Source organism: Cynara cardunculus (assembly GCF_001531365.2).
Source record: "Cynara cardunculus var. scolymus isolate 2C chromosome LG 10, CcrdV1, whole genome shotgun sequence".
NCBI classification, from domain to species: domain Eukaryota; kingdom Viridiplantae; phylum Streptophyta; class Magnoliopsida; order Asterales; family Asteraceae; genus Cynara; species Cynara cardunculus.
This window is the reverse complement of record NC_037537.1, coordinates 21,818,331-21,840,970: the sequence shown is the minus strand read 5'-3', so window position 1 is coordinate 21,840,970 and position 22,640 is coordinate 21,818,331. Positions and strand designations below refer to the sequence as shown.

Here is a 22,640-nt window from a genome sequence, read left to right as displayed (position 1 = left end):
TAGCTAGATGCATGCAAAATTCGCGTCTCCACATAATTATTCAAATACTCTCTCGAGTTCATTATGCATCACTTAAGCCGTATTTCGGATCCGCCCATCTCTGAGTCTAAGATCTAATATTAACACTTCAAAGTGATCAGCTTATCCATATTTTAAGCACCGTCTTAAGTGACCAAGTTACGAAGTGATAAAAGATGAAAACACTCAAATATATAAACATCTAAGTTAAACTCACACCCACACTCATACAAGTAATTTAACTAGACATAAAATAATATTGAAATATAAATTGCATTAATGTAAAACTAAAACACAAGTACAAGGAAATGAAATACTAGAAATTAAATACATAATTTAATGACATAAAATAAAAAGCATAATAATAATAAAATAAATAGAGAAGAGAGACACACAATAAAGTATTGTGTCTTAGATGGTGTTGGGCACACCTCAAAAAGGCTCCCCAAAGCCTCTTTATATAGGGGAGAGGAAGGGAGGATAGTACACCCAATCATTACCTTAAGTGTAATTAGTACAAGCCTAAAAAAATACAAAATAAAATAAAATAGAAGAAGGAAGACAACTCATATACAGCCGTAGAAAATATCTGGAGGAATCTTCAAGCTGCACGTTTCCCAATAAGTTGTAACAAGGCTGGTAGACTTTCCACAGTGGTGCCACAGTGGGTAGTGCTGTCAGAAAAATACAGGTTTTTGGAATAATACTTATTCCTTTGTGTTTCATCATCTTTTTAAAACTTTTTGGAATAAAATAGTAAAAAACAAGAAATTTGGGTATTTAATAATAGCAAAAAGAAAAGAAATAAATAGGAAATAACTCTTAAAAATAAGAGTTATCAAAATGCATTAAGACACACTTCCATTTCAATGTTTCGTTTTATTTGTTATTTATGTCAATATAATACGATTTTATTTGGTTTTAAAAAAACAATAATGTTTTTATTTTTGAATAAAATATAAATTTGAAAGTATCATATAAAATTTACAAAAAATATATTAATATTAATATCAAATTAACTATTTAATTTTTTTTATTTGTATGCTTTTTTAATTCAAATTTTTTATTATAATCTAATTTATCGTAATGGAGTAACTTAATTTATGTTTAATAATTTTTTTATAAAGATAATAATTAGTTATTCTGTTAGAACTCAATAATTATCCTAATTATATTTTAAATTTTTTAGATTTTAAAATGAGATATTTATCCTCTATTTGATTATATTTATCCACAGTTAGTCACACGAATTCAAATATAGAGCTTTAATAAGTTGTACTTATGCATAATTTACTTATAATCTTGAATTTTAAGTAATACGCATCGATAAACAATATTTTATATACAAAAAATGATTTTTAAGATTTTTTTTTCAAATGCTTTATAAAACAGTATAGATATAGTAAGATATCATTGCGTGGAATTCTTGATGGTGATGTATGATTTCTTATTAAATAAAGAGAAATTCTAACTTTTGTCCTTTAAGTTTAGTGAAATATTTAAAAATGGACCTAAATTTTGATAACTTTAGAAAGTGTCCTCAAGATTCTCATTTTATTCTGAAAATGGTCCACAATCACTAACTCTGTTAATTTTTTTATTAGAACGGGGCATTTTCGTCCATTTAATCTTTTTACCTATTTCCTTTTATCTTTTCATGTTTTGTCTTATAAATATTAATTATTTCTTTTTTATTCTACTAAAAAAAACGATTTTCTAATAATATTGTTATAGAGGGACGTTCAAATACAATATCTCTAGATTATACAACCGATGCAACCCACTTATCCATCATCCATCTATTTTTTCTTTTCTTTTTATGGTTTTTTTTTTATGGATAGTTACAATTGATTAAACGATAACAATTGCTGATCAAATAGGCATTCTTGAATTGGTTGTAAGGGTTGTAAAAACGCAAATAGTTGCATAATAACATGTCTTTATTGTTTATAATAAAATATTGTTCATGTTCGATTGATTACTAAATAGACAAACCACCAATCTAACGGTTCATAAATAATCAACTTTGTGTTCGGTTTGATTACAACCTGATACACAATGTGTTAAGAAGGTGTATCATGGCGTAAAACGTGCCTATACTGTTATGATAAGGTCTATAGCGTTGTTGTAAGGCGTGACTCACACTATGACATGCTGTAACGTGCGTCTTACAAGACGATACTTTTTTTATAATTTTTTTTTTAGTTTTTTAAATTTATTTAGCTTTTATGTTTTAACATTTTTAACTGTAGATTTTACACTTTTATAAATCTATTTAATCACATCACTAATAGTATCACGAATTTATACACGTTATGGGCTCACGATTAAAACAAGGTTGTAAAACAACCATTCTGTTGAACATTCAATTAGATACTGTATTTATAATAATAATCCATATGATTTTTCTCATTCTAAGATGAATGTAATTTTATAATATCACTATCTGATCGAAAAATATATAGAAAAAACATATATGTATATATAAAAATTCATATATGACATATAACTTTGTCGACCTGTGTCAAACATCGAAAAACGTCATATAAACACCATGACGTATAAGGCTTGATGTTTAACCTCACCACCACGACACGCCTCACGTTATTTTGAATTTACCCATACATAACACATTTCAACGAAGCAATATAGAAAATTGCAAATATTTGAAAACGAATTAAACAATTATAGATACAATTACTTTTTAGTTGTTTTTTTTTTAATTATAGGGGGCGTTTATCAAACACTTATATGGTAAGCACTTATCTGTAAATTTAACACTGTCATTTACTTACATGGTAAGATTTTAGTCCACAAAAAAATGTATCATATGCAACAGTATACCCGGTAAGCGCTTACCGTGGTAAGAGTTGTCGTTCCCACTTACCGGGTAAGACTCTTGGTCATTTTCTCGCTTTTACCGGGTAAGATTCTTGGTCCTTACCACATTCACCCGATAAAGATAATATGATTTGGTGTTCACTTACATGAGTAAGCGTTTGATTAACGACTCAGTTTTTTTTTTGACACATTAGGTATAAAAATGCATGAATTGTTATTATTTTGGATAAATTAATTAAAGTTGATTATTATAAGTCGAACATGTTATAATCAAGGGCAAATTGCATGAAAAATAACGTACTTTAGCTTGATTCATATTTTAGGTAACATACTTTAAAACTTCCATTTTGGTTTATAAAATGTAAACTTTTAAACATTTAAGTATTCAGTTGAAACATTAACCGGTTACCATGCTGATGTGGCGAATGATGTGATATCCAATTTAGTATTATTTGTTGAAGCATTAACGGGTACCATATCTATCACCACATCAACATGGTACCTGATTAATATTTTAACCGGTTACCCCTGTACTTAAATGTTTAAAAGTTTACATCTTAGGTACTAAAATGAATGTTATCCAAAATAGAAATAAAGTTAAAGTATGTTACATTTTCATGTAATTTGTTCTATAATCAATTTAATAACGTTATATTAATTTTAATTTCAAATTAATGCTGACACAACAAAATAAAAAAAATTAGGGTAGATATAAGAAGGGAAAAGACCAAGGAGATAGTTGTTAAGGGGTAAATGTGACAAATACACAAGATAAAGGGGCTAAATGTAATTTATTAATTTTCGGGGGATGTTGTGTAATTTCAAAAGTTATACTTGTAGACCTTTCCCGCGTCTTCCTAGATTTCCCGCCAAAACATATCCTTCATTGCGCTGTCCCTGGCACACGATCGCAGATTCGTCGTCGACGAGCTCGAAATGGAGATGGAAATGGACATTCCGGTGGCAGAAGAACTCGAATGGCTAGAAGCTGAGTCGCATCTACACGACGATTATCTCGAAGAAGATCTCGAAGAACCACCTACAATACCTGAAGAAGAAGCATCTTACATCGAAGAAGTATACGAAGATCTCCAAGCCGAACCCCTCATCAAACCCACTATACCGGTCCCGGAGGATCATAGAATCGGTTCTGAAACACAGAAACCCAAGAAGAGGTTCCGTCCATCAAGCCCTAATTTGCTTGACACTAACAATGTTGACGATCCGGTGGAAGATAAGCGGTGCAAAATTGATGCTTCCAATGCAATCGAAGATGATGATGACTGGCTTCGGTACTCGCCGCCGCTTCAGGAAGAAGCCGCCGTCATTGTTGAGGAGGAGAAGGAGAAGGAGAAGGAGAGGTTTATCTCGCGATATGCAACTGATATTGAAGGAGATTTCATGCCTGTGACAGCGCCGGATGGCGATAGGGTTTATGCTAAGTTGATTAAGGAAGAGAAAGACGATAAGCTGAAAAAGTTGGACGTGAAAGCGCCTTCCAAAGGTAGAATACTGTTGACTTGGCAAACTTATTTTTGGCAAAATAAGCTGATTTATGATCTCAGTTCATGATGCTGAGAAGCTTAAAATTTTCGGCAAGAGTTATATGTTAGCTTTTATCCCATTTGAATCCAAGTAAATGGGGTAATCGAAGAGTTGAATTTGTTGCTCATCTCTAATGGCCGCATAAGTATGTCACCTACTTGAGTCTTAGTGAGCACGTAACCTTGAATAACATGGAAGGGAGTGACCTTTACATCTAACTCTGTTTCTACTGTGGTACAAGGGGAAATTATATGCATAATATTTGCAAAATAAACATGATGAAATAGGAATGTTAAGTCAACTTTTAGTGATGGTTTGCCAATTGGAGAAGTTTTAAGAGGCCTCTTAACTTTTGATGACTGGAACTTGCGTATCGTAAAATAATCAGTGAACATGGTTATGGCATTATGCCTTGTTATTGATGCAGTATACGTTCTAATTATTATTGTATGTTGAGTGCTCTTTGTATCATGTAGTTTTTAAAGGGTCACATTGTGTAGTTAATCAAGATGGAATGATTATGCAGGTCTCATGCCGGAACCTATAAATGTACTAATGCAGAGGGTGGAACAAGATGCTCTGCAAAAGGTATGTTTACTCTATTTTCATATCACATGGTCTGACAACCTCTCAGCTAATAGAGAGATGGCAGTGACTGTTGACTAAGAATGGGCTTGTGACTTGAAACTGGCAAAAGTTATGACCAAGCTAAAGACTACCATGCTGAAGAATTATTTTATGAATGTAACCATTGGTTTTAACTATGTTTCATTGTGCAATGAGCGACAGACTAATAGGACATGGGATTTTATTATTCTCTTTTGGGTATCAAAAAGGTCGAATGAGTGGATTAAGAACCCATATAAAGTCTATTTCTGTTAGTTATTTAATTTTCTAGTGTATGTTAAGATTAAACCCCATATAATACTCATATAATCATTACCTTTTGTTTTAACATGTATGAGACTACTAGGCTCTTGATACATCCACCATCATGCTAACATTGACTCTGACCGTCCTCTGCTTCTAGGACACTTAGGAATCACTAATATGCAGTTTGTTGATGCCTTATTACGTGAAATGTTTATTGAAACACATCATTCAACAACTTCACAAGAATCGCTGTCTCTATCAGCTTTTGGGCGAGGTCGTGGTTTTCTGAAAGGAGGATGAATAGGAGGAGAGTATTTTCTAGATACTACAAAGGAGTGCATTATTGCAACATCACTAATGAATTTCACGAGGTTCTGGTAATGGGATAGAATGTCATTATCGTCACAAGCATGGACATTGGAAGTGGATTTGTCTGGAGTTACATTGAGGTCCAGTTGGTTTAACTAAGGCACACACCACCTCTACCTTTGACGTCCAACTTACCGAAGCATTTAATGTATTACAATCCTTTTGTGGATTCTCAGGATTAATGTGTTCATATGACAGGAATAATGATACGCCGTTCAATTCCTCTTCATCTGTTCATTCTTCAGTCAAACTAGCAAATGGTACTTGTATTCCCGTAGGAGGAATGGTTCTCTAACTCTTATCTCAATGCGAATCCCAATCTCAAGTTTTCAAATGTTTCTTATATGCCAAAATTTCCCGATAGTCTATTAACCATAAGTAAAATCACTCGTAAAGTTAATTGCTCTGGGGCATTTTCTCTGATTCCTTTCATGAGGTTGGGGCTTTTCGGATGATTGGGATTGGCCATGAACATCATAAGATATATATTTAATCTTCTACAACATGCTTGGGTGAGGGAACTATGCAAGATATTCATAGTCATTTGGGCCACCCATCATTGGAATATCTGAAGAAATTAAAACTGAAAATCAATTATTTACCTATTTTCACTTTCTATCATTTGAGGTCATGTCTGACGAGCAAACACTTTTGCATGGAAGTCCTTTTAGTAGTTTTGGGTCTAGCTCAACCTATGTATTTGTGCACTTTGATGGTTGGGGTCCTTTGTTCTATTGGTACCATTGTATATTTTAAATATTTTATTTTTGCACCGATGATTACTCTAGAGTAACTTTTATTTATGTATATTTTGTTAAATTTTGTGCTTATGTTAAAAATCGACTTGGGAGACACTTTGAAATGATAATGCCAAGGAATATTGTTCAAAAGAATTTTCCTAATTCATGGATATGTTGGAGCTTTTATTGGAAGTTACTCTTACGGTCTTACCATGTTGATTCATTTTATATTTCACATTATTTTGGAGGGATGCAATTTTAACATGTATCTCATTAGTCGCATGCCCACCACTATTTTGAAAGGTCAATGAACTCATAAGGTTTTATTTCCAAATGCTCCATAATTCATTATCTGTTGTTCCTCCAAAAATATTTGGTTTTGTTTGTTATTTACATAGTTTACAACCAAATATGAGTAAGCTTCATCTTATGACTTTTCGATTTGTTTTTGTGGGTTATTTTAGGTCCCAAAGAGGACAATGTTGATATGATTCCCGACTTAAATGTTATTATGTTTTTTGGCAAGCTACCCCCTTTTGATGTGTATGTATTGAATACTCTAAGATTTAGGGAATATTTTTTACTAATGAATCTTCTATCTACTCTCCGGTAGTCCTTCTCATCAAGTATATTAACGGAGACAAATACACATTGATATTGCTTTTGATGACACATTGTCTACTCTAGTAGTCTAGAAGTACCCAACTTTTTCCTTTAATGTGCCTTCTGCTCCTTTCGTCCTGATATTCTTATTGCTCATTGAAATGAAAAATATACTTGTGTTGGCAAGCCAATCGACAAACTCACTCAGTTTCTTCTAATCTTGTTACACTAATTTTTCTTTGATTAATTTTCTCTATGTCTTAGCCATAGATGGTTATCATATGGTCATATTCCTCAAATTGTTTTCATGTCATTAGCTGATCTAGAATAGAGAGATGCTATGTATGATGAAGTGTCTACCCTAAATGAAGAACGAAACCTGGGGATTAGTTGATTTTATTATTAGCAAATACACAGTTTGTTGGAAGTGGGTGTACACCATCAAATTAAGACCAAATGGTGTCTACTCTTAAAGGATACTCTCATACATACAAAGAGCATTATGATGAAACATTTAATCTAGTTTCTATGATGATATCTGTTCGTCTCGTCGACTAGATCTCAAGAACACATTTCTTAATGCGATTCTTGGGGAGCAGGTGTATATGCAACCAAGGTTTTAAAAGGCGGAATCGGCTCCGAGATGTTTTCCCTTAACGAGGCGAGGCGTAAGCCTCAAGGCGGTTCGAGGCGTAAGCCCCGAGGCGGAAATATGTATACCAAAATATGTATATACTACACAAACATATATATATTTATATACAATATATAATACTAAATTACTAAGGGCGTTGGTTCAGTGGTTCTTGGCAGAGAAAAGAGTGAAACCGTGAGATAGGTTGGGAGGGCGTGGAAAAATTGGTTGATTGGAGGAAGAGGAAGGATCGAACCACACTTTTTGTTTGAGAGGCGAAGGTACTAGCTTTTTGGGTTTTAAAAGATTAAAAGTACACATTGGGGCCACTTGGCTTTTGACTTTTAGTTATTAAAAAAACACTTATGCTATGAAGGGAAGTACTACTATTACCTTAAAGCTTATAAAAAAAGCCAAAAAAACCATTACCATACCAGTTCATCTGAGGCGTATGCCTCAAAACTGTCTCACACCTCACGCCTAACCAACCCGCCTCACCGAACCAAAACATAAGTCTCGTTCAGGTTCCAAGAGTCTTGCCTCAGGTGCGGTTTTTGGTCGCCAGGCGTACGCCTCAAACGATTTTTAAAACCATGTATGCTAACTTGTTGGGTTTGTAGTTTAGGAGTCCTCCAAGGTATGTTGCGTGCCATGATCTCTCTATGGTTTGAAGGTTTTCTTGTTTTTCTGAAGCGTTGGAAACCTTAGGGATGACTCGTATGCACATGATTTATCTATATTTTTTCAAGAGAAAAATGGAAAAAGGATAATCTTGGTATTTTACAATGATGATATAGTCATTATTGGTGAGGATAGAGAAGGATTGGAGGCACTAAAGTTTTTATTTATTCAAAATTAGTTTGAAACTAAGGAGTGTGGGAGTATCAATTATTATCTAGGCATTAAGGTTGCCACGTCACAGAAAAGCATATTCCTTTGCCAAAGAAATATGTCGCATTAATTCTTGCTCAAGTTGGTATGCTTGACAACAAAGGAGCATATTCTCATAGTAGGCATTCTCTTTAGTGGAAATCTCATACCATGGAAGAGCAACAAATAAGATGTCTCACTATCTAGCATTTCAAACAATGGCTTGAATTCGGTTTGAGTTAACATGAGGTTGACGCTTGACAGAAGAGCTAGAAGATTTATAGCTGAAATGATGAAAATGTATTGCAATAACGAGGCCTCCATGCATATCTCCAAGAATCAAACTTTCCATGAAATGAACAAAACAAATTGAAGTCGTCATTGTGTTCATAGAACTTATCACAAACCTACAACCATTGAGACAAATTGGGCTTGTGCGGAAGACTAGCTTGCAGGTAAGTTGACCAAACCTTTACGAGGATCGCAAATAAACCTTGTATGCGACGAGATAGGCGTGTTTGCTGTATATGGTCCAACTTGAGGAGAAGGATTAAGATTAACGTCTATTTATGTTGGTTATCTAATTATGTTAATAGTCTTTTAGGCTTTGTATAGTCTTGGTCCATGCCCCGTTTGTAATCAACAAGTATTGTGTTTACCTGATCAATGAGAAAATATACTCATGATAACCTTACCTTGTGTTTTAAGAGGATCCATTAAACGCTATCTGCTATGATGTGAAGAAACATTGTTGCCATAACATAACCATGAAAAGGTCAAATCTTTTGTAAGTGTAAGAAAGTTTAGCTATGTCATCATTTCTGCATATCTTTTTCTTGCAATTGTTTCTGTCATGACGAGCAGCTTTGCTCCTATGTTGCTATAATTCATTCAACTTAATAATCCAACAATAAGTATACTTACATCCCTTTATTCTTTTGAGAGTTGGGGCATTGATCTTCTAAATCAAAAGTTACATTCTAAACCTTTTCAGGATTGCTTTCCAGATACTTTGTTGGTTTCTACTTGACTAATGATATCATTATTAAAAGAGATGGTGATTTTTACTATTTTTCAGTTTTGGAGGTTATGACGGGTTCTTTTGGTATTGTTTAGAAATACATTTTCTTTTAAACGGAAGTTTAGCATGTTATGTAGGAATCAAAGTGTTAATGACTAGGTTAAAATTTTCATTAACTTTTCAGTTGTAATACATGACCCTTATTACTGTGGTGTGAAGGCTTTGCAAGCTAGCGTCTCTAGTCAGAGTGATGCAAATCTTCTCGGAACGCCAGTGGTGAATGAACGACTCTGGGTGGATAAATATTCTCCAAATTCGTTCATGGAGCTTCTTAGTGATGAGCACACCAATAGAGAGGTATATGTGCCAGATAACATGTGCTATGAACCTGTTATTAGCTGAAACAACTCTCATATTCTTTGCTATTTTCAGGTCCTTTTGTGGTTGAAACAATGGGATTCTTCTGTTTTTGGGTCTGAACTCAAGAGTACAACAGAGGACGTTTTGTCTGCCTTAAAAAGACATTCCTCTGTTTCTCAAACAAAAAAAGTTCATTTCAGGAATTCTTTTGGGAGGAACAAGGAATTTACATCTAACCGTGAAACTTTAAGAGAACACAATCACCTCGATAAAGAAACCTATGATAATCATGGCATTCAGGAACTTTCTAACAAGAAGAGCAATGGTTCTGGCTCACTGGAACAGAAGGTAAACTTCAGAACTTGTTTGACACTGTTTCTAAGGTTTCATCAAATCATTCAATCACGTATGACATTCCCTTGCATTGGATCATTTTCGTTCCTCAGTATGAGTTTTAATATCTTTCGCGAAAAGTAAAATTTATCCAAGACTAATAGTTCCTTAATATTCTTTTTTTTGCAATTTAAAAAGTACATTACATTTGGTAAGTACCACATCAAATGGATTTAAGCAAGTCAACTGAATTTTAAAGGTTCAGTTGAATAATTTCCTTTCATTTCATTGTAAAGGTGAATTTTGATTTCACAATACACATTATTAATATCGATTATATATATATATATATATATATATATATATCCGTACATGAACCGTCTGATTGTTGCAGATCCTTCTACTATGTGGTGCACCAGGGCTTGGGAAAACAACACTTGCACATGTGGCAGCCCGGCACTGTGGATACCGTGTGGTGGAGGTTGTCGATGGTTTTTTTTGGCATATGCTTATCCATAGTTTCACTTTCATATCTATCTGATATCATTTATTTAAGCTTAACAATCTGCTATGCACTTAGGAGAGTATGCTTGATTAGAACCCCAAAATCGTTGCTGTCTTTGAAATTTGAGTCATAAGTGACTGGAATGTGTTATTTAGTCCAACAATTTTTTTAATTTCAGATTAAGTACAGTAATGATACTTACTGGATCTAGGTTAAGGTGTTGAATGGGGTACCGCCCCATTTGTGCTATCAAGAAACTCAAGTTTAATGATATAGGAATAATCATTAAATTTGGTTCCTGAAGGGGTTTTATCTTTTATGGGTCATTGGAACTCATCAAGGTCTGAATTTCAGTCGAGTACAATAGTATCTTGGATCATATTTAGGTTGATCCGCGTTGCTGACATTTGGGCTAGTCAAGTTGCAGTCAACCACATCTTTTATTCAGCCTCATTCAGATTCTATTTGATCATCTCGACAGTTGGTTGGTTAATATCACAAACTAAGTGCGAGAACTATTTTGGTTTTTTCTTTTCTCTGTCATTTTAGTTTGCATATCCTAGGATAAGAAGGTATGTTATATTCAATACATATAATTACCACATCTACTGCCTACAGATTAATGCCAGTGATGACCGGTCATCCTCGACGATTGAAACCAAAATTCTTGATGTCGTTCAGATGAACTCTGTCATGGCTGATTCAAGGCCGAAGTGTTTGGTAAGTTGCGTCTAGTATACACAATACTAGTATGGTTTCCTGTTCTAGTAGAAGGTAATTGGTCACAATAAATTTTTGTAGGTAATTGATGAAATTGATGGAGCTCTTGGTGATGGGAAAGGGGCAGTGGATGTAATTCTAAAGATGGTAATTTATGCTTTTTCTGACCTAATTTACGTACTTTATCAACTATAGACGTCACTAATAAAGGAAGTGAAATCCTTCTCATACATTGCTTTACCACTGTCACCATCTTCAGGAATAGTTTTAGCTCTGCAACTAAGATTACAACACATGAGTGCAACTATGTGCCCTAAATACAACAAATATGTTCGCTGTAATCTATATTCCCTAAATATGATGCTTTCGGAGTAGTCACGTCTCATATGTCCCAGTACAAAGCAGAAAAATAAAACCGTCGGATTGTTGCACTGGTTGTAGTGGTTAAAAATTCTATGTGTCAGTTGCATATGCACCTAGCAAGTGCATGTCAGTTTGTTAAATGTTTTGTACACAGGTATATAGATTCTATATATTTATCTACACACCCAGTTACCTGCTGCATAAATTCGAAAGATCCTACAATTTTGTACATAAACTATGTACAGCAAAGGGATGCCTCAAAAAAGTTTTATGATGCCTTGCGAAAATATATGCAGAACATTGTGTAGGGACTTGTAAAGCAAGATAGGAAACTCAATTTGTCCCTTAAAGACTGATGACAGTGTGTTTAGGAGGGGCTAACCGAAGAGGATGTGGGGTGAGAGCTGAGACTGGAGACGGCGGCCTAAGACATTTCCGGATTCTGAGGACATGACATCTGATAGGAATTCTTGGAGACACACCACTAAGGTAGCAGATTATGTGTAGGGACTTGTAAGCGCCTGTAGATGGTTAGAGGGGGGAAGGATAGGGAGCCGGCAGCTAGATTACCAAGGCCCTAACATAGATAAAGGAGGTTCTTTGGCGGTGATCGTGAGTGTGTAGGTGTGGGTTAATCAGGAGCGGGATAGTGTAAGGGCTGCATACATCCTCCCTCCCCCATACCCTACTTCTGAGTGAGATCTACTATCTATTTTTGGTTTGGTAGACTTGATCTTTCCCAGATTGTTCTTAAATTAATGACAACTGTCTACTTGAATATTGAATTGTTATAGATAGCTCCTGTCATGACTCGTGACCAACTAGTTTGGGATGGAAAAACTTGTTATAAGTATATTGTCAATATGATGGCTGGATAGAAAATTTGTTCAGTTTTTTGCACAAGTAATTTGGTCTGATTAGATGACTGCAACTGATGAAGGTTTGATTTTAGGTAGTAATTGTTCACCATTACTGATGCAGGTTTCTGCTGATAAGAGGTCTGGCGCCGGGACAGAAAATATTGTTCAAGCAGAATCATCAGGAAAGACATCCTCAAAGAAGAAAAGGAAGGATACGCCACTTCTAAGACCTGTAAGACCGATTCAGTCTGTGTTCATTAGATGATCTGGTCTTGCTTATTTATTTGATACTCATGGTTTGTCTTCAAATGCAGGTAATTTGCATTTGTAATGACCTATATGCACCAGCCTTGAGACCGTTGCGTCAAGTGGCAAAGTAACTATTTTGTCAGTTTGTTAATTTTTATATTTGCTATTACTATGCATAAGTCGATACCAATATAATCTTTCAGGCTAAATTATTGAACATGATAATTGAGGCCTTCTTCAACACTTACTGAAGTCAAATTAGATGAGTGGTGTGGAAAATAGCTCTTAGTAATGATATTTTTAATGATTTAATGCTATTGGTATGATAATGATATGCCCAAACGATTGCAATCGTATTAATGGCAAAACCGGACTGATTACAATGAAGAATCGAAGAAAAACTAGATGGGAATTCGAGAGCCCATTTCTCTCCTATACGATCAAAAGATCACGCAAAAACTGAATGAACATCCCCTACCAAAACCACGCACCTGTCACATACCATTCTTCTTGCCTTCTTTATTATATTTCCAATATTACCCCCTCGACTTTACTCTTTATTTATCTTTGGACCCCTCCTTGAATATACTTTTGTAATTAGAGGCTTATCAGATTATTAGGAAAGCTTCAATTGCTAGGCTGTATTTTTGCACTATTTTCTTTTTTGGTTTCTGGTTTTGTTAAATTAGCAAGTGTGGTTACATAAGAATTATCCACCTTGCAACATGTGCTCTTACCCTGATAATATGAGCATAATGCAAATTCTAAGCAGTTTTGAACTGACAACAAATTTCTACCTTCGCAGGGTTCATGTATTTGTTCAGCCAACAGTAAATCGCATTGTGAGCAGGTGATGATTTATATATCCCCAGTACTCAAACATCAAGGACTATTTAAGCTATTGGGCAGGGTAACCTTTAATATGTTCTGGCCACTTGTAGGTGTATTTTATGGTCTTAATTACAATGTAACATGCCATTATATAGGTTGCTAATTAGGTTCGAAGCGTAAATCCCATACCTGAACAGTCTATTGTTAAATATGAAAGGTCACTTAAGAATAGGCTGGTAGTACCAGGTATGTAATGTCAGCCAAATCATATAATTGACTAATATGCTAAATTGTGAGCATTGATTGTCAGTTATATCTTCATAACCTTCATCAGACAGTTATTCTAGGTGGTGCCATGAACCATGGTTAAGATATACTTATAGTGAGAACTGTGAAGAACTCTGGTTTTAGTCAAGATCTAATATTAAATTTAGATCTCTAATTCCTCTTTTGTTTTACTTATGCATCTAACTTCAAGTTTATTTCCAAATATTTAGGCTTAAATATATATGCAACAAGGAAGGAATGAGGACAAGTTCTGTTGCACTTACTGCACTGGCTGAATATACCGGTAAGTGATTTGCTCGCTGGTTATTCTTTTTACCTTACCTATAATGTCAACAGAAAGGATAACGAAAATCTTGGATGTTGCTGTAGATAAAGTTGTTCTATCAAAGGTAGTTAGCTTGAATTAATGGGACTTAACCTTATCATTCTATTTTCTTCTCCCTGAAAATATATAGTAACGATTTTCATGTGTGCCACAAAAAGAGTCTGTAAGCATAAAAGTTTAGGAGATTCATATTGGTTGTAAACCATTATTATCAGTTTGGAGGAGCTTCATCTTAAAAATTGTAAACAATTTGCACAATATTTAGATTAGTTGTTGAACAATCCCTAGGACAGTCATGTTATTTTTACATTTGGAATGAGGTGATAACGACACCATAAGGGAAGGATGGTTACAATCATGAGGTTGATGTTAATAGCAGGACAAGGGAGCAAATGAGCATGTTAGAATTCTTTTCAGACAACTCAAACTCAGTAACATTTCACTTATTTCGGACTGAATGATTAAGAATACAAACCCATAGATAATTGAGTTTTAGAGATCCTTCTCTCAACTTACCGTTTACTTGGAATCAGTTAATTTATTTGTCTGAGCTTGATATACTCGGTATATGTTTAGGATGCTAGTTGGATGCACATAATATCTAATTCACATGATAAATCAGGTATCGATGTTAATAGCATCAAGGGCATAATTCCATGGACACAAAGTGTTTAACATAGTATGTCAAATATGCATGATACCTTAATGTACAACAACAAGCAATAAGGCACCACTTTCCTGGTTTTTTATTTTTAGAATTAAGGAGTACAAATTTGGTTCCTCAGATATCAAGAGAAAGACAAAATGTTACTCTTTGGCCTCAAACACATACACAAGAAAATAAAATCTGCGATCTGAACACACTTTTAGCTGATGTGGAGTGTATTTTTTTTTTTCTTTCTTTTTCTCTATATTTTCCAGCTTTTGGTGCTTAGAGAAAGTTAAGAGATGCCTGGTAACGGAAAAAAGTTTGCTGACTATTCAAGAGCAACTATGGTTATAAAATTTACAACCTAACCCAATCCTCAGGTTGATGAATTAGGACCTAGGGAGTGGACACTTTGGTATTTAGTTGGAAGGGCAAAAAAACTAGGAAAACTGAGACCAGAAACAGCATTCAGTTTCTACTAATAATAAATTGCTACTGTAGTATATGAGAGTATAAGAAGTTCACAGCACTTCATCTACATCCGTATATCTGATATCATCTCTTCTTGTCCTTAGAATGTGACATACGCTCATGCTTGAATACGCTTCAGTTCCTCAACAAAAAGAAGGAAGTCCTCAATGTGGTATGCTGACTTGATCTTGTCCTTCTGTATTGTTATGCATAGTGTGAGAAATTTCTATGAATTCACAAATAAATTCTGAATGGAGGATTGTTACCCTTCAATTATGTTGGATAGATCCTAACGTCATATCTGTCCCTTTGTTTGGTGTTTATCACATTATGCTCTATCATGTCTGTAATTTTTTTTCAAATTGTCTCCTCTAGCTCCTGAGCTATGTAGCTTATAAATAGAATGCTTAGAAAAGACATCATTGTAGCTGCATGAATTATTATTTTCGGTCTCTCCCAGTTCTATTTCTCACGTCTGCTTCTCTTCTCTGCCCTAAATACTGGAAATTTCATATTAGGATTTGAAAATTTGAGCTGTTAATGATTAGCACAATGTAGTCTAATTGGAGGTATACTAACCAATAAGTGGTACTTTTTATTCTTTTATACAGCCATATGCTGACTGGCTTGAGTTAACAATTTGTTTTATCAATAGCCCAATTTCATGAATGTAGTTGAATGACTGAGCCCATAATTTGTTTATACATTTTAGATTCTTCTCTCTGCATATATTTCTATTTTTCATTTTTGTACCGGATGCATAGTTTGGGAGAGAGACTTGGCTAATTGGAAATGTGACACCACTTTTCAAACCTGAATTTGCATGAGTTACTAATTGTGTCTGTTTACTTGGATGATATTCTAATTGTTCTCATTTTGCATCAATCAATCTATTTTGATAGGAGTAATGGAGTATATCCCTTTTGCACTTTTTCTATTAAAGTAAAACAACTGTTTTTTGCCTTGTAGTTGGACATCAGTTCTCAAGTGATTGGTAGGAAGGATTCATCAAGAAGTGTTTTTGACATATGGAAGGAGGTGTGATTCATTCCTTATTAGCATATCTGTTGATTACTTGATTATTTGGATTCTTACTCAGGGTGGTTGTACTTGTCTCTTTCGTATTTATAGGTTTTTCAAAAGAGAAGACTGAAGGGGGTAAGGAAGTCCATTGATGGCTGCAGAAGCAAGTTTAATGAGTTTGAATCTCTGCACTCTTTGATCTCTAACGGGTATGTTGAAATATTTCAAATTTTTGACATCCCCTTTTTGTTTGAAGTGCTGCACCATTAGTCTTGGTGACTGATGACTTTTCAGTGGCAACTATGATTTAATATTAGATGGGATCCACGAGAACATCTTGCAACTAAATTATCATGATCCAGTGATGAGAAAAACTGTAAGTACTAATTCAAGGGAACCCATATTATGAGTAACTCTAGAAAATCGGTTTTAGTTGACATGTGCCTAAAAGAATTTCCACATGCAGGTGAAGTGCTTGCACAGTCTTGAGATTTCTGATATTCTTCATCAATATGTTATGCGTACACAAAAAATGTCCCTTCAAGGTAACTAAGCTTCTTCTATCTACAAGTATTTATACATTCTAGAGTTGACGTAGAAGCTAAAACAAACATGTTATTTTTTGCAGTTTATCAGCCTGCCATTGCAATTGCTATACATGGTCTGGTATCTCAAGTTGAAAAGCCTAATATTCAGTGGCCAAAAGCTTTTCATAGGTATGTCAACTGATCTATAGCTTTGTGTTTGATAAAAAAGATTGGCTTCATTTCTGTTCTTTTACTTGAAACTACAGATACAGAACGACACTCATTGACAAAGTGGAGTTATTGCACTCGTGGCACAACAAAATATCACCATGTATCTCAAGACACATATCTACTAAATCGTTCGTGGAGGACTTGGTTACCCCATTATTGCATATCTTTTCACCACGAACTTTAAGGCCGGTAATTTACTTGTATTCAACTCTTCCTTTCTTTTGCTAGATTAGTAGACAGAATTTGAACCCATGAATGGAAATAATGCATGTAGCGTTTACCGGTTGCGGAGCCACATACAAACTAATGGCATCTCTTGACCCCAGTCAGAAATTAAAAGATGTAGATTTAGCTGAAAAGAAATTTTCACGCTTCACAAATGGCTTAGTTTCATGCTAAAAGAACCCATTCAATTTTTACAAGACCTCACATTTTTCCACCGAAACCAAAAGATATAAATTCATCTCCAATATTTTGTGTATTGTTTTGTTAAATCCATTTAAATATTAGGCATCTCCATATCTAGTCTTTTATATTGCTTTTCTATATCCATCTCAATATCTTGTTATTTTAGCTTTAATATAAACGGGTTTATCATATGTTAATTGTTTTATATCTTAAAGCCTCAAACCAATTATCTAGATATACAATATATAATAGTGTGGTATAATTTGCTATGCGGTTTAACTATTATAGTGAAAGAATAACTTAAACTGAAGTGTTTAACCCAAAAACCAAATAACCCGAAACCATTTTGATTCAGGTGGGTTATTCAGTTTTGGAATATTTTCGACACTCCTAAGTCTGACCCCAGTCACCTAAGTTTCTAGATCCGCCACTGGCGTTTACCTATCCAATTGTTATTTTATACATGTGTTGAGGACGCTTGAGGTGTTCATAGTTGTGAAGGGTTCCACAACTTTAGAGATCAATAAGGACTTTAAAATAACCAGATAATAGCAAACCTTAAAGTATCTATTATCAGTTGCAACTGACTAGAAAGGTAGTTAAGATTTGCTACCTTGTAGATGTATATTTATATTATTACTTGGTCCTTGACAAAAGTTATGGTTACCCATGTGTTGTTTTTTCAGGTAGCTTTGCATTTATTATCAGAAAAAGAGAAGAATGAAATGTCTCAACTGGTGAAGACCATGGTGTCCTATTCCATAACATACACGAAGAAAAAAATTGATCCCTTACCTGGTAAACTGAAGAATGAAGTCGCTATGGATGCTTCGATTCTCTCATTTGATCCCCCAATTGGTGACTTCATAAACTTTGAGGTTAGCATTGTTCAGTTTACACTATAAGATTTGAATTATGATCTTTAAGATGTCTAATGTTCGACAATCTGCTGCAGGGATACAGTTATAATTATTTCGTTCTTGCGTCAGCTGTGAAGCAGCTTCTATGTCATGAGGTAAAGGGAAGTTCATTCAAGCGTTCTTACTTTATTCATGTCTTCACTACTTTCTGCTTGAACTAAGGGGTTGTTTGATTTTTTATCCATTAAGTTGTCTTCAAGCATTAATATGTCTGGATAAATTAAGATAAAAATTGTGGTTTGATTTCTTTTCTAAATAAATAATCTAAACGACAAAAATTATCATTTTAACCTTATATCTACATAAGTGCTGAATGAAAATAAACTATTTGATAAGTACTTAAAGATGACAAAAAAATTAAAATGATATGAATTCAACGAGTTCATAACACAATATTTAATAACTTAAAATACATATAAAATTATAAAGTATTAGTGTTTGATTACAATTTTTAATTTATGCATGTTGGTAAACTATTTATTTTTTAATGATATGTGCGATTAAAAATTGTAGGACAGGGGTGATTTTGGAAAAAATTCTAACTTAATGCATTAAGATAGGATGCAGTAACTTAACATGTCAAGTCAATCTCTTAGTTTTAAGTTAGAATCAAGCACCTTAACATAAGTTAACCAATTTAGCTAACCACCCATTAAGCTTATTAAGTTGAAAGAAAAACACCCCCTAAGGTGAGTTATTTTGGCTTACTTGTTACTTGGATATCACTGTCGTGAATAAAGTTCACTGGGCACTTTGTTTTCTCTTTGCAATATGCTTTATGTACAAAATGCTTTATCCGAGGAGTAAATTGTGAAATGTATTTTTCTTTTTGGAAAGAAAGGAGTAACATAAACCATATCCCGAAGATGTTCGTTCATTTACTGTAGAGAAAAGCCATGACTTGCCTTTATTTGTCCAAACTGCATCTCTCGTCAAAAGCGTGTTTTCAGTCATAAACATCGGTTTCCGTTCATAAAGATCAGTTTTCGCTGAAGGGCATATTTATCTCCAATAGCCTGGCATTCATCTTAATACTTACAAGTTGCTTAATTTACTTCCTTCAACCACCTCTGGTAGATTGACATGAAAAAAGCTCTCTACAAACACATTTTCTTGTTCGAGCATATGAACTCTTTTAGTTTCATCTTCTGCACTGTGTGTGGTACTTTTGTTCCTGTAACCCAAACATTGATTCCAACAATTCAAGTGGGTGCCAGCTTCTGACCATGTTACAACCCTCTGATTGTAGATCGAAAAGCAAAAAATACTACAACATAGCATCAACAAATCATCGCAGAGAACTGATGTGTGTGATGTGAAAAGAGAACATCTTGCAGGGAAGGAAATTGTCAAAGAGAAACGTAGTGAACCTGATCGTGCACTAGAAAATGCCAAGAGTACCAGCAACTTAAAGAACCCATCTGGTCCCAAGCAGTGCGAAATACGTACTCCTAATACAACGGTCTCAGTTTTAGCATCTGGTGGAAGTGCCACATCCAGTGAGATACCGAAATCCACTGAAACTACAAAGAAACGACCAAGCGGCTCCTTCAACTTCTTTGAAAGGTAATCTAGTTCTTTTGCCTTCTTTAAACTCCCTGAAGTTTTTGTTGACAAGGACCTGAAACATGAAGCCTACAACACACATGATCTCAATAACTATAGTTTTGTTGCGACCCGTAAGAGAGACTTTTTCATGAACTACTAAACCAAACCAAACGGACCCATAAATCCCACTTGAAAGTAACGTGCGGTTGAGATGTATGCAGGTCTGACCTCTAGAGTAGAGTGGTTACTTATGTGAAGGCCCCCAGTTTGTGCAAGAGTTCAAACTTATGCATGAACTACTATTGTCAACAATTTCCATTGATTGTATTCGACATCCAAAAAATATTTTACTCCAGACACATGCAAAGCTAACAGATTTTCAAACAAATAGTGTCGGAAGTAGCAAATTAATGTGAATTCACTCACCAATTCAACCCTGCCTCCACCCTGACCCCAATCAGTAAGATATTTGTTAAGTCACTTGAGGCTGCATATAGTATATACCAAACTAAACCAAACAGAACCGGTATATCCCACCCAAAGATAGGGTTTGGGGTAAGATGTACGCATATCTTACTTTGGTCCCACGAGACAGGTTGTTCTCGAGAAGACCCCCAGCTTGCAAAAAAGATTCAACAAACATAACTAGAAAGCACAATGATAGGCCGCAAATAAGTAACAGAGTTATGCAAGAATGGGTAAAGAGCCTAACAAGATAAAAAGCACACTAGGCACACCAAGGAAATGTTTGTATGGTATTCTCGTTACCCGCTTACTGTGAACTGCTGTTTTAGGACTCTCAACACGGAATAATGTGCTAGATAATCCAACCTTATTTATGGTATATATGTTGTTGATAGTACTTAGGGCTAATTAACAGCCTATTCTCTATGTAATTATTTGGCAAGCCTTTACAGTTAAATGTGAACAAATGGCCTTAACCTTCATAAGCTCCATCTCTGTTACGAAAAACATATGCAAGTGATGATCTTTTTCAGGTCTAAGACCATCTCCAGTGGGGGCACCATATCTTACACCAAATACCAAATTTGACACTAAATCACTCCAATAGAACACCAATAAATCTTCTCCAATGGGTAGCACCAAATGTAAGACTTTAGGTATATTCCTTTTTACCATTCTTTATTTGATGTAAATGAATAGTGTTACACCAAATTTGGTGTAATGAATAGTAAAACACCAAATTTGGTATAACACTATTCATTTACACCAAATGGAGAATGGTAAAAAAGAATATACCTAAAATCTTACGCTTGGTGCAACCCATTGGAGAAGATTCATTGTTTGCACCAATTTTTATGGATTTGATGTTTCCCATTGGAGATGCATCCGATGTTGCCATAAAGGTCCGTTTCAAGGCCTCGTATAATGCAATATGGCATTTGCTTGTGCCGAAATACCTGTGCAGTAGTTTGTAGTTCTTGAATTTTGCATTTACAGTAACCTGCTTGCTTTCCATTCCGGACTCGTATTGGCAATAAATATATAACCTCAAATGGTCATTTTATTAATTAATCCGTAAAACCCCAGGTTTAGAAAAGTGAGCGTCAATGGTTCTCAATTGAACGAAAGTGTGAAAAAAGTTCCAGCAACATCGGAGAGAGATTTACGTCCGGTGCTATTCAAGTTTAATGAGGTAACTATCTAATACTAATTCTCACTTCTACAAGCCTATTAAGCATTAATAGCTAATGCTTGATGATATCCCTTTGTCTTGGTGTTCAATGCAGGGATTTACGAATGCAGTTAAAAGGCCAGTTCGCATGCACGAATTCTTTTTGTGACATAAGTTTTTCAGCTTTTGTTTTCAACACATTGAAATTATATAGAAATCCATTTGTTTCATTGTTGTCTGTGTGGTTAACTTCTAAAAAACGACGTCGTCTAGCCAACCTTTTTGCTCCAAATGTTGGCTTTTCCTTACAAACTCAGAGGTTTGTTTACCTCTTAATAGTTTCATTAAGAGGCAGACTTTGAATCGTTAAGAGGTGAATCTTGTTTGGCAAAAAAAAATCTGCCTCTTAATGATTCTAAAACTTTCTTAAAAATTTTGTATCTTGTGTCTCCCTTAACCATTAAACGTTCTAATTTCATTGTAAATAATTACTAAACAATTATATTTCATTTTACACTATATCATAAGAGTCTCTTAATCATTTTGCATCAAACCATTCAGCAACCATAAAAAAACTTCTCATACTGTTCAGCCATTCTTTTTCCGGCATATAGAATTATATTATTATTATATAATTGCTTTGAAAAAAATCCCAAAATTAAAGGATACAACCCAACCAACCATTGGCCTGGTTGGTTGGATACATGGTGCTACAAAATGGCTCCAATATTAGAACCCAATGCTCATCATGCATCCCACTTTCATGGAGGTACAGTTATCCCTTAGCCATCTTGGTGTATATGTATGTATATATATGCTTCAATGCGAAACACTCCCTTTCCAAAATACGCCATGGAACCTTTCTGCCATTTTGTAATT

General features: G+C 34.6%; 2 protein-coding genes across 2 annotated transcripts in view; one reads left to right on the top strand and one right to left on the bottom strand.

The window, feature by feature from the left end:
- The first annotated feature begins 3,795 nt into the window (after positions 1–3,795).
- LOC112519819 (chromosome transmission fidelity protein 18 homolog) lies at positions 3,796–22,035 on the top strand. The gene is made up of 23 exons (XM_025128112.1): positions 3,796–4,363; positions 4,931–4,992; positions 9,734–9,871; positions 9,947–10,222; positions 10,602–10,688; positions 11,331–11,432; positions 11,514–11,579; positions 12,777–12,887; positions 12,970–13,031; positions 13,710–13,754; positions 14,233–14,306; positions 15,573–15,640; positions 16,438–16,506; positions 16,600–16,700; positions 16,786–16,867; positions 16,958–17,036; positions 17,120–17,207; positions 17,285–17,438; positions 18,344–18,535; positions 18,613–18,672; positions 19,827–20,143; positions 21,677–21,782; positions 21,877–22,035. Exons 1-23 carry the CDS (start codon positions 3,796–3,798, stop codon positions 21,928–21,930), a joined length of 2,961 nt encoding a protein of 986 aa, XP_024983880.1. The 3' UTR covers positions 21,931–22,035.
- A 379-nt stretch (positions 22,036–22,414) lies between these two features.
- LOC112518937 (putative F-box protein PP2-B12) overlaps positions 22,415–22,640 on the bottom strand; it is a 3,768-nt gene continuing 3,542 nt past the window's right edge. Inside the window, exon 4 of the mRNA XM_025126734.1 lies at positions 22,415–22,620. The gene's annotated coding sequence lies outside the window, so the exon portion shown is untranslated. The remainder of the gene's footprint in view (positions 22,621–22,640) is intronic.